The sequence below is a fragment of the Caloenas nicobarica genome, chromosome 3 (genome assembly GCF_036013445.1).
Source record: "Caloenas nicobarica isolate bCalNic1 chromosome 3, bCalNic1.hap1, whole genome shotgun sequence".
Classification (NCBI taxonomy): Eukaryota; Metazoa; Chordata; class Aves; order Columbiformes; family Columbidae; genus Caloenas; species Caloenas nicobarica.
Genome location: NC_088247.1, coordinates 48,604,614 through 48,617,568, shown reverse-complemented (window position 1 = coordinate 48,617,568; position 12,955 = coordinate 48,604,614). Strand labels below are relative to the sequence as shown.

Here is a 12,955-nt window from a genome sequence, read left to right as displayed (position 1 = left end):
TCATGAGCTCTGGAAAGAGCTGGCTTCAGTCCCCTGCTCAGCCATACGCTTTCTGTGTAACCTCACTTTCCTTCCTTCAGGGGAAAAGAGAAACGGGAGCATTTCCCACCCTCCCACAGGGTTGAAACCTGCTTACGTTGCGTTTGGGAAGCGCTTAGAAGTGGAGGGGGGTGTGTTGGTGTCCAGCGTTGCCAGGGAGCCGGGCTCTGTTGACGGACTCAGACTCGTGGTGGCCGGGGAGCCATGGGCCCGCAGGGGGTGACGGTGGCAGTGACAGTGGTGGGGCTGCTCCAGGACACAGCTTTCCACGTGGCCAAGTGCGCGGCAGAGGTAACCCCAGGGCTTCGGCCCCAGTGCCGGGTTGGGAGCAGCGGGGAGCAGTGCAGGCTGGAAGTAAATAAGCAGAGGAACGCCTTGCCTGGCAGCTGCTTTCAGGAAGAAAATATTCCAAATTTTCAGGTTTCTGCTCTTCTTTGGCCCTGACAGGCACAGGCTTTATGGGCTCCTGGCTCGGTGCTGCCCGGGGTGGGAGGTGTCTCTTGCAGCATCTTCCCCTCCTTGTTCCTACACCTCCAAAAGATTTTACAACTGTGCAACGCTGTGTAAGATGTCATGGATATTGCAGTGCTGTCCGACTTGGCAGCCTATGGCAAGTTCCTTCACGCAGCTCTGTTGATTCAGATAAGAGAGCAAAAAGCTGCAAACCTCACGGGGTTTTGCAGACTTTTTACGAGCAGCTCAGCCGTGCAGTGGATGCACAGCATGACACAGCACACAGCCAGCTGCGGGGTGCACAGTGCTGACCTTTATGCCCTCCCCGCCTATAAGAGTTTACCTGCCAGGCTTGTTCTCCAGCATTATTTACAGCTGACGAAGCTCTGCCATCTATCAGCGGCCCTAAGGACAAGCCAAGCCAATAGCTGCAGGAGGTGTGTGCCTCCTGGCTTTTTTCCTTTTTTTTTTCTTTCCAGCCACTGTCCCAACAATAGCAACAGTGACTGGGAGCTGAATAGAACATCACTTCTTCGCTTCATTCTTTTTAAGGCCAGCTGGGCTGGCTTTAAGCCTCAGCTTGTGGCACGTGTGTGCCACAGCCCAGATGGAGATGAGGCTAAATGCGTCGACAGGGATGTCCCATACCTAAATAGCGATGTGCTCCTGATGCACTGCTACAAGCAACGGCGACTGGAAACGTTCACCTTGCAGCCTTCACCGAGCTGCGCGCTTGCCCCAAAGCCTTGGGCCCAGTCTCCTGGGACAGTATAGGACTGTGACTCTCTGCATACGAAATCGCAGTTGATGATGCCCAGCAACATCTTTCAATGTCTCACTGCTCACATCAAGGGGAGCAGGATAGGGAGGGAGCATGAGTACAATTTAATAACATTCGTGAAGCAGCCCTTCATTTAAAAACAAGACACCCACTAGATGCGCAAAGAGGGACTTAGAATGATTTGTGTGTACTTCTGTAAGTGTCAGGAATTACATCAAAGGCATGAGGGATGCAGAGCAATAACTGGATTGGAACGTGGCTTAGGTTGCAGTTCATGAGAGAAATACAAGCTGGGAGAGGGTGTTAAACTGCTTGTAAGCAATTTTTTTTCCTTACCTTGAAAATCTAGGCTCTGAAGCTGAAGTTTCCAAGCAAGTTTGCAGATCCTGTAATACAGCCTTTAGTAGAATTTGCATGGCACGAATATTTACAGGAGAAAAAGAAGGTAACTCTTGTTTCCTCAGGTTGCTTTGGACACGAGTCCTCTCCCCAGGGCTGCAGCCTCTCCCAGCTCAGTGCCATCCACAGGTTTCAGAAGTGAGCTCTTCCACCCCGGTTTTCTAATGCCCTCAGAGACCCATGGGGGGTCCATTCAGTCTGAACTGGCCCCAAAGTGACACCCAGGCAACTCTTGCCGCTATAATGTCCCATAGCAGCAGGATCCAGACCTTTAGGGCATGTAACTGCATGCAATGTCAGCACAGTTCCCCCAAACCTCCTGCCCAATCCCTTCCAGTTGACAGATTTTGTAGTTTTAGAAGTAGAAAAAGCATAAAAACGTCACCGACCACCTTACCTGCGGTGAATTATTGCTGATTGTTTCTTCACTAAACGTGTAAATCATCCCTGGAGACTGCGTTTTCCCTCTGAAATGCAGGAACTGAGAGGCGAGGTGTGGGCGTATGCCTCCTCGGTGATGTGCTTCATCGATGGGCAGCTGCTGGGGGATGAGAAGGAGCTGCTCAAGTGGTCTTGCCATGAGTGGGACTATCGTGACTTTAAGCCCGAGGCACTTTACCAAGCGATTGCTGAGGATTTCTACAGCAAATACCTGAAAAACACCCAGGCAAGTAGCACTTTTTTACGAGAAGAGTACAGGGTCTGTAAGCAGCTGGAGAGGTTGTCAGATGAAAGGGCAGATATAAGGAGGAAAGAGTGAGCATGGTGGTGGCGGTTTTTTGGTTTTCTGGGGCTGGAGAGGCTGAAGGGGAGCATCCTCTGCCGAGAACAGCAGAACTTCTGTGCCTCTTGGCAGCCAGGAAGGGGCAAACACCAGCCCAGATGCTCAACATCTGTTAACCGCTTCAGGGCTGAACAGATGAAAGTGCATTGCTGCCCATGCTGCAACCGCGCTGCTCAAAAATCCCAGACCGCCCAGCCCTTGGGTACCAAAATTCTTGCGTAGCCTTATTCTTGGGTACCAAAAGCCCAACTGCCAAACCTCTGCTTTCCCAGCCAAGACCCCCTGAAATGTTGTGGTGTCACGAGGTGTGATGTGGCTGGCTCTGAGTCAGTATTGAGAGCAGAGAAAAAAAAATATCATACTAAAGTGAGTAACATAGAAGGTACAGCATCGATGGTGTGCAGATTTGAGGCTGACTGGAAAGAGTGAGAAATGTCCCTTTTGGTGAGGTGGCCAGTATTCCTGGAGATTCTTTTATTCCTGCCTGTACTGTCCAAGCTGCAATAGGCATGTAAATAAATGCAAGATGAAGCAGCTCTGCCCAGTAATTCGCTTTAACACACTGTTAGGATGATTTCTGCCGAGTGAAGTTAAACATCACATTTTTGCGTATTTAAACAAAACAGTAGGAATGCTGTTCTGCAGTGCCGATCCTGCAGACATTTCCTGAGACCATTCGTGCCGGGCGGCTGGACCCTGGCTGGCGTTAGGAAGCGAGTGCAGCAGAGACCTGGCCTTTCCCTCACTGCATTTGTTTTTCTGCTTTAAACAGCACGTGTTTGTGTACCTGGAGATAGCCATTGAGGAACAGCCTGTTGGGAGGCTGCTTTTGGAGGTATGTTACAGAGAAAAAAAGCAAAAACAAGGAACAAGTCCACCTAGCACCATGGTTTCACCTGCCCAAGGAGGGGGGACAGAAATCTGACCAGCTAGGAATTTCACACGTATTTTCCTCTTCTTGCTTTTGCAGCTCTTTTCAGACGCATGTCCCAGGACCTGTGAGAATTTCCGTGCCCTGTGCACTGGAGGAGCAAAGTCTCTCCGTGATGGCCGAGAGCTCACCTACAAAAACTCCCTTTTTCATCGCGTAGTGAAAAACGGGTGGATCCAAGGAGGAGGTGCGTCTTCAGGGGTCCTGAGTAAAACCGAGTTACAGCACAAGGCAGGGGGATCTGCAAGAATAGCAGTCTTCATCCATGGAGACATAACTGAACTCCAGGACAAAGCTAAGATCTTCATTTATATATATATAAAAACATAAAACATTTTTTCTTTTAGCCATGTCATTTTCTAAACATGGGGAAAGTTTGGACAATTTATTCTTTTGATTATCCAAGACCTTTATCAAAAGAATTTAGGAAATTAATTGGAAATATGCAAAAACTAAAAATATCCATAGGAAAACATATTACTTGTTTTATAGAGAGATTAACTCACGGAGGTGTTTAGCCAAGTGTGAGAGCCCTTCCAATGTGCTGCTGAGTTGTCTGAACACTGGTGCTGCGCGCGGCGTGTGGCACCAAGCAAAAACCACCAGGAACGATGGGTCACACAGCTTGCCCAATGACATCCCCAGGGAACTCAAGATTAGTGAGGTGTACCAGAAGGCATCTCCTTCATCACTCCCTTTTGGTCTATTTATCATCCATCGTACCTACCTGTATTTCTTACGTGTGTTTGCCTTGCTCCAAATGTGAGTGCTTAAATCCATTTCAGGTATGTGTAACTTTGGAGATACACCTCCTACTTTTCATGAATCACTATGCAGATATCTATGTAGTCCGTAAAAGAAGCCTACAATGACAAGCTTGCTAGTGTAGAGGAATAACCATAACCTGACTGGCATAAGACAATGTCTAAAGTAACAAAATCAGAATTCTTTAAAAGAAAAGTAAAAAATAGATGCATCAGGTTTCTTTAGTGCCTTATTCATCAGAAATCTGGTTCGATGGGAACTTCACTCTTACCATTATCACTCTTATTAGACAAGTTAGTGGTCTTAACTCACCATAATATCACAGCTGCATTTTCATCCTTCCTTCTTCTAACGCTACTCCCTCCAACAGGCGTCCTTCTCCAGGGTGCCCTGTCCTCGGCTGGCCACTGCCACCACAGGACCTCTCCCAGCAGCAGATGCTGGACCTTCTCAGAGGTGCAGCAGTTAAATGCACTGTGCGCAATAGTTCTCCACAAAGCAGCCGTCTCTTGGGACAGAAGCAGAGCTCTTCCCAAAGGTCTGACAAAATTTCGGCAGTAAAACAGGAAGATGGGTGCAGTTGTTCCCCCAGGCTGATGCGCAACCTACGTCTCTGACCTTGGCCGAGCTGCTCACTGACAATCCCCAATAACACCTGTGATAAACCTGGTCTCTGATGATTACTTTTATCTACCCTGCAGACATCATAACTGGAAGGGGAGATGAAGGAGAGTCAATTTATGGTCCCACCTTTGAAGGTATGTTTCCTCGGCTATCTTACTGTGCAAATGCCAATTTCTGCAAAAATCAAGTTGTTGATCTGATCTTATTCACAGAATAACCTGGGAATTGCCTTTCATCTCCCTAAAACAGAAGTGTTTGCTTTTCAGTCAGAATTATCATCTGCTTGCATTAGCTTGAGCAGACTGCTTTAGCAAGGTCACTTTTTGATCTGTAACCTTGTCCCCCTGCTCTGATGTCCCCTGCCCGAAGCTCAGCTCCACCGGCCCCTTCTCCCCACCTAAATGAGAGCTGATGGGTCGCCCGCTGCCTACTTCAAACTGCAAATACCTTGTGAATAGGACCCTAGAAATGCAGAAGTGGATTAGCTACAAATCTCCAGTCACCACTTGTTTAAATGCATTTAAAGTAATGGAAGTAAGTTGGCTTTAACTCTGGATTTCCTGAACCTCAGGCAGCTTTTCAGGCTTGGGGACACCAAAGGCACCACTGCCAGCAGCTACGTGACTCTGCTGATGTAAGTGGAGTTACTTCTCAATCTCACATAAAACCATGGATGGCGAGAAATGACAAACACGAGCTAAGTTTAACAAAAAATGTTCCCCCATACTGGTATAAAGTAATAAAACGTAAAGAAAAGAGAACATTATAACTTGCAGTACTTGAGAAGAACAACCCATATAACTGACAGATACTTGGGATCTTCTGCTTAGCTGAAATGCTGCCCATAAAGATGTTTTATGATAGTTAAAGCACTTTTGAAACTGATTTATGCTGCCTTCTATTAAAGCTTTCCCACTGCCAATGGCGCAAACGATGTGACATTTGAGCAGGCTGGGCAGCAGCCAACAGTGAGATCAGAAATGCCAAGTGCAGCTGAAAACTTTATTTCCCAAGACGCCAAAGATCCTGCTGGCCAGGAGAAGCCGCTCTCCCCTCCAGGCGCCAGGATGGAGGGTGTCGCTGGCTCCCTCCACGCGGCCCCGGTGCAACACCGAAGACCAACCCGCGGGATTTAAGGCATCAAATGCTAGGGGCTGCCCAGAGTGGGCAGGAAGGGGCAAAACTCTTTTTTTTATGCTGGAGCTCCTGAAATAGCAGCAAGCATGGACTCTCAGGACACTCACATCTCAGAAAGAACATAAGCTGGTATTAGGAAAAACAAGGGCTGGCTGTTAAATTGTCTGCAAGGCAGACTTCCCCGAGGATTTAACAGTTTCGCAATCCTCTTTTCCAGCAATGCTACCCAATAGATTTGTGCTAGTGCACATCTCTTGTTTTGATCCCAATTCCATCCTTCTCCTCCAGGCAAAGCTTGTGCTTTCCCTGGGCTACTCGGGAAAGGAGCAGCCGTGTCATATGGGAAGGTGACAATGTGTCAAAAATCGCTTAAGTAATTTTAAGGTCAATTTAATTTGGAATCTGTTAAACTTGAAAGTGTCCCTGGAAGAGTTTTATTATCCATTTGCACATACTCCACATGCTGATGTATTAAAGGAAAGGATTGCTAATTCTTCCCCTCCCTCTTTTTAACTAAAAGTTGCTTGAGAAAGGTGTTCCCTTGGGTACGCCTTTCTATTTTAAGGCTTAGATTGCTTACCCAGTACTTCCCGCAAAACTATTTCACACTGAAGGCAGAGGACAAATATCTTTGATATCTGAAAAGGGTGAAAGATGCCTCTGTCAGACAGTAACATTCTGGGAGACTCTGCGCTTGGCACACATCCGGGCACTGCAACGCTTGCTGAAATTAATGGGATGCAACCGCATTTTACTGTAATGAGCTGAAAGGACTGAGGCAACTACAGAGAATCACTCAGACTGGAGCATCATGTCATAGGACAAAGCATCCTACTCCAAAATTAGTCTGCTGAAGTCAGTTTGCAAACCGCAAGGGAGTAACTGTTCAGTTAAAATTTAATTACCATTTTTATGAATCAGTTTCTGAGAAGGGCACTCAAACAGAGTAGAAAGAGTTTAAAAAAAGAAAATCAGAGGACGCTAAAATCTAAATATTTCTGCAGCTTCCTTCAGGCTTGTTGAGAGCTTGATGGGGCTCTTGACTGCTCAGTGTGATCAGGTCAGAGACGGGTGATGGAAGAGGTCAGGATCAGCGGACTCCCTGCTCCCCACCTCATCACTAGGCTCCTCTCCACAGAGAAGGAATCAGGTCCTTGACATCATCCCCCAAACTCAAGCATGCCTAATGCCCGTCCTTCCCCAGGCATCCCTCTTGAGTCCCTCAGGGAACTAATGCCTGTCCTTCCCCAGGCATCCCTCCCTCACCAGTCAGCTGGCACAGAGGATCCCCTTCACCTCCTTGTGGCTCTCACTCCCATCACCTGCCTCCTCTCCTCACCCCGCTGCCGAACAAAGCTTCTGCTCTGGGAGAAACCCGGCCTCCTTAACCAAATATCTGTCCTCCATTTATTCAGTTCTGTCATTTTATCTGGCTAAAGACATGTCCTGCTCGCCCTCTTGAGCTGCCTGGGCACCCCACCCCAGCCAGGCACGTCCTGCCCGCACAGCCCTGTTCCCTCATGGGGGATCTTGTCCTCTTCACCGCAGGCAGCGGCAGGAGGGAGGCAGAGCAGAGGTTGTGCTTGGAGCATCCGCTCTGCCTCCCGCCTTCCTCATCCCTACAGCGGGAGTAATCCCAAGCAGCTGTGGGGAAATGTCACGTTAAGGGCCCTGAGCTCCAGAGAGAGGCATTACAGATCAACAACAGGGAGCTGGAGGCGTCACTGCTGTGGCTCTGACATTCAGAAATAACCAGAGTGCTTTTCCATGGCTATTTTTCATCAGCTTGCTTAGTGGCTTAAGCCCTAGGCAGTACTGGGAAGCTATTTCTATGGAGGACATTGGCTCAAACCAGAATTGGCTTGCATGAGACTTGAGACCTTTGGGGAAAAGGAGAAGGGCAGAGGGGGAAGAAGGAAAGGGGAGCTTGCAGGAGCTGCCAAAAGGGAACTGCACAGTGAACAGCAGCACAGGGAGCAAGACAACTGCAGCCTTTCATCCCTGAACTCTTTCCCTAGATGAAAGCTTCTCTGTCCGTCACAAGGGAAGAGGAGTCCTCGGGATGGCCAACAAGGGCCGTCACAGCAATGGCTCACAGTTCTACATCACCCTCCAGCCAGCACCCTACCTGGACAAAAAATATGTGGCTTTTGGGTAGGTACACATGGGGGGCATTGAGCAAAGCCTCCAGGCTTTTCTCTGCCCTCACGAGCTGAAAGTATCTTACAGAATGTGTGCTGAGAGTTTGTTCTCAGTAGGTCAATATATAGGGCTGGCCCTGTAAAGATTTTTGGATTTTCAGGAATGCAATAAGGAAGATTATTGCTCTGAGCAGTTTGCTTGATGTAAGAGAGCAAAGTATGTATGTATTACCATCAAGAAAGAAATTCACAGAGCAGTTTTCATGTAACAACATCGTGGAGAAAGCACTTTTAAAGGAAGCGAAAAGTGTAACCGTCTAACCTACAGAGAACAACCCAAAAGCGATTCCTGGCTGGATATATTTATAACCAGCAGCATTCACCTCAAGTTTCTGCCTTGACACTGTCTCCTTGTAATCTGAAAGGTGCAGGACACATGATCTTATAGCCGGGCCCTCTTCAGTCTGAGTGGAAGTTTAATCCTGAGGGAGCGAAAAGCAGCCACAGCACACGACGAGCACAGCCGGGCACTTTACAGCCCTGCACTGGCTCAGTCATTCTGACATCCCCGCTTGGGCAAGAGCCACCTGCAATGTCTTCCCCACCTGGTACCACCGTGGTGGATGGGATGGGGTGGGGTGGGATGGGATATGGTACGAAGCTTTTCAGGAGACACAGCTCGTGCTCCCGCAGCGTGGGAGCAGGACAAGCTAAAAATCATAAAGACTGCAAAGTGTTGGACTGTTTTCAGGATTCAAATTGGCGTTGTGAATGAAAGAAACAAAATATTTCTCAGGGAGTCACTTCTAATAGCTGTCACCTCTGACAGCGTCTCTTGATGCCTTTCTCCTCAAAAGTAATGGCCACTTGGGGCCAGGGTGCATGGTAAATGCTTATTTCTTTAAGTAAGTGTAGCTGCATAAAGCCATAGTATTATCATCTCTCCTAAAATGCTAACTAGCGGCTACTTCAACAAGAACTTTTGTCACTCCATTGCGAAGAACAACTCTTCAAAGAGTAGAGCAGATGCAGCCTGTTGGTACGAAACCAGTGCCAGGTTTGTTACGGCCCCATATAAGCTGGAGGCTGCAGAGGTGGCTCTGGATGGAATGGATCATCTCTGCACTTTCTCCCCGCTGTAGGCAACTGATCGAGGGCACGGAGGTCCTCCAGAGACTGGAAGCTGTACCTACATTTAACGAAAGGCCTACAGTAGCCTGCAAGATTATTGGCTGTGGGACTTTTGAGCCATGATCCCCAGCTGGTTTTCCTGCCTGCTGTAAAGTAGAGGACTATTTTCCACTCAGCTTTTTACTGATCCTGATGGTTTCCACTTAAGGCAAAAATAAAAGCACTTCTTGCACACATAAATGGCTTGGAAACGTTCTTTTGGCTTAAAAAAAAAAAAGTTCATAAGTTGCTAAAAAGCACTTTTACAGTGGTACAGAAAAAGAGTTGTGAACATATCTCAGTGCCAGTCTACAGTTTATGGGAAATGGTGTTAATACGATTATATAGTGACAAGTAGATACGATAAAATGCACATATGGCTACAGCAGGGGTGGACAGATGGATACACACCCGTAGGGATAAAGCTAACTGTTCCTGCCTAAATTCTGCCTCTGCCACAACCTCCACAGCACAACTGCCCTGCCAGGTTTGCCCTGTATAGCTCAGTTACCAGATGTAGACTGCATATGGTAGCTCAGACATCTCAGAGGAAGGGAGAAATAGAAATGTTCGCAGGACTGCGGTGTCTCTGAATGCCATACATTTGATCTGGCACTGACTATTGTAAAATGAAAGTAACACCCTGAAAATCGGGTTGGGCTGCATCAGACCAACATGAGGAAATAGTAGAACAGGTGTAAGCTTTAAGCAATTGTTTCTGGCAGATGGTCTAAAGTAACAAAAACGTGACTATCGCCACTAAAACAAAGAAAAATATTGTTTATAAAGTTACTGCAAAACAGGAAATTTTAAGGTTACTTGTGGATACAAATATATAATACACGATTGCTAGCATCAGTGATTTCTTACATGCAAGATCTCTCTGATGTACAGTGCAGAGCTTGGGCATGGATGGCTTCAGCAGAGGAGGGCAGGTAAGCATTGAAAGAAGAGGTGTGGAAAATCAAAATACAGTGTGGAAAGAGAGCCCATGACCAGGTGCATTGGAAGTTCAAAGGTAAGAGCACTCATTTGTCAGGCTTGCATGCAGACACAAGGCTAAACCAGCTCTGCTGTGCCAGGGCTACACAGGCACCATCGGCACATATACAGCTCTCTCGCCTCTATTTCCAGCACTGCAAAGCGACCTTTACTCCTGGACTCACTGCATGAGCCGCTAAACCCCACAAAACAGCACCAGTGTAAGATGGGAAAGGCTGAATTAGAGAAGCATTAGGAGAGACCTAATTTTGTCCGAGCTAAAGCCCACAGATTTCATTAAAAATAACAATCTTAAGTTTATTTGCTAAATGTGAATGAATTTAATTGAAGTTTAACTGAATGCCTGGAGAGGGCACAGATTTAGAGTGATCTCCACATGCTCTGAGTCAGTACAGAGATCATCTTAATTTTAGCAAGGGGATTTGAGTTTCTTTTTACTTATGCCACAAACCAAAATGATTCTTTAATCTAAAATATCTGTATATGTCTGTAGCTAGGCAAGGAGCCTTTAACACATTTTTTCCTTTTATTTTCTAAAGCATTCTGCAATCTACACAGGGGCTACTATATAGGAACTAAGTCTTCCTTAAGAGCATTTCAAAGCAATTAAACTGCCTAATTATTTTCACTTCACAGTTCCGTGCCAAAGATTAAAATATGGTGTTGTATTTTCTTCATAAAATAACACATTTCCTGACTAATTACTTCTCATAAGTAATAGAGACTATTGCTATAGCAGGATATGGCTTCAAAAGTCAGCGCTGGGATGGAGGTTGGTGGCTCTTGTTTCTTGCAAGTGTTTTAAATTGTATTCAAATTTTTAAAGTCAGGAAAGTAATTTTAATTCTGCAGGTTATAGAGGACAATGCTAGACGACCAATTAATTGGGTTTTTTATTTGGTATTGGCTTGGTTGCCCTCAGCAGGTCTGCTGTGTAGCATAGCTGCACCCTGATGTCCCCGGTGTCCCCACGAGGGACCAAGCCAGAGCACAGCGTGTGCTTCATGTCCAAACAACCTGATCTGAGCAGCCATCAGAGCACAGAAATGCTCTGGCAAAGGGCAGTGTTCAGGATCTCTCAAGGCAGACAAATGACTGATCATGTCAAGCAGCAGAAGCTGATCCTGTGCCAAAAGTCACGGACCTGGTAACAAGTATGATGGCTGGATGTACAACACACAGGGTGTTGTACGCTTGGGATCTAGGAAAGCCACGCAGGGTGACTGGGCAGGGGACAACTGGTTGAAGTTATACCACATGGAAAATGTTATAATGAGGAGAGTAAAACCAGGAAATATTTTGAATTTCAGGCATAATGATCCTTCAGGCAAGCCACAATTACTGTATTTGTATTGGTCACGACAGGACACTCTGCCAGAAAAAATGTGGTAAAATCTTTCATCCAGTATTAAGGAGGTCACCTAAAAGAAAGAGTGTGTCTTTCAACCCTGGTTCCCCAGTGCCTGCAAGGTGGATACACTTAAGGAACCCAAGGCGATGAACAATGAAACAGGAAAGGAAGAATTGTCTTAACCTCAATCCAAAATGATGTTTTGTGCCATATTTTCTTTTGTAACCTACATCTCTGATCAAGTCACTAGGAATGCCTTGCCCCCTCCGAGAGAGCCAGACCCAAGAAGTGCATGCACAAGCATCCAGAGGACATGCAGGCCCAAAAGGCTGGGAAATTTAGGGGCTGTCTGCAGACAGGGAGGTGACGACTTCCATTGCCAACTGCTGGCTTTGGAGAAGGTCCCTTCCCAGCAACCACATAAAAAAACCCCCTTCTACAAAGGGCAGATGGCGGCAGCCTGCATCCTGAGAAAACCCTTATCTTACCAGATTACACAGTGTTTTATTTATGTAATGTGTCACTGCTGTAGGAAAAATTGGTGTCTTTCAAATTTTGCTTTATTAAAGCTTTATGCTGAGCTTCTTACTCCAGCAAAACACTCTTAGAAACTGCTCTAAATGAAAAGTGATGAAAGAAGCCCTCAGACTACATACAAAGTTATTTTCTTCATACAGACCTATGTGTTAAAATCGCAAGGACAGTGTTCTAATAAAACAATGGACAGTAGGCTTCAGTCATTACCCCTTACTAATTAAAGCACCAATCAGATGCAAGTTGGAGTGTGAAGTCATTAACTACAAAATGTAGTTTACCTAGTCTGAGGTCAGAGGGTTTCTGAATGTGACCCAGGAGGGTTGCTAAGGTCAGTAGAAACTATTAGGTGGCCCATCAGCTATGTAGGTATTCCACACTGACCTGGGGAAGCCCTCTGGGATCTCTGAAGCGTATGTTCATTTTAATTGTATCAGGTGGGCCTTCGACAACATATTTCATCTTCCTACAGACCGCCCTCACCTTCCTTTTTAGACCATCATGGCTACAGAGCTCTCTGCTGTCATCCTTCATACATTTATATCTTGGGATAGACTTAACTAAACCTGTATTGACCCCCAGCTGTAAGTCAGAGACAAGAGTTCCTGCCACCAACTCCAGGGAGAAAAAAGGTACTCCAAAGGACTGGGTTTGAAAGAACTTTACTGAAAATATCAACCATGCAGCATATCAAATGGATCAGAATGATGTGGTACAGCTATCGCATGAAGCAAATGTCTAAGTGGAATTATTTTATAATACAACCTTAATAGAAAGACTCTTGATACTGTAATTCTGGTAAGATTTAGAATACTAAGAAGTAGTAATGGGTGGCCAGCTCAGC

General features: G+C 46.3%; 1 protein-coding gene across 1 annotated transcript; it reads left to right on the top strand.

Moving 5' to 3' along the window:
* The first annotated feature begins 243 nt into the window (after positions 1-243).
* On the top strand, positions 244-9,308 carry PPIL6 (peptidylprolyl isomerase like 6). Its single transcript, XM_065632475.1, has 8 exons — positions 244-330; positions 1,623-1,718; positions 2,151-2,339; positions 3,229-3,291; positions 3,427-3,574; positions 4,854-4,910; positions 7,932-8,067; positions 9,197-9,308. The coding sequence occupies exons 1-8, from the start codon at positions 244-246 to the stop codon at positions 9,306-9,308; spliced, it is 888 nt and encodes a 295-aa protein (XP_065488547.1).
* The last annotated feature ends 3,647 nt before the right edge of the window (positions 9,309-12,955 follow it).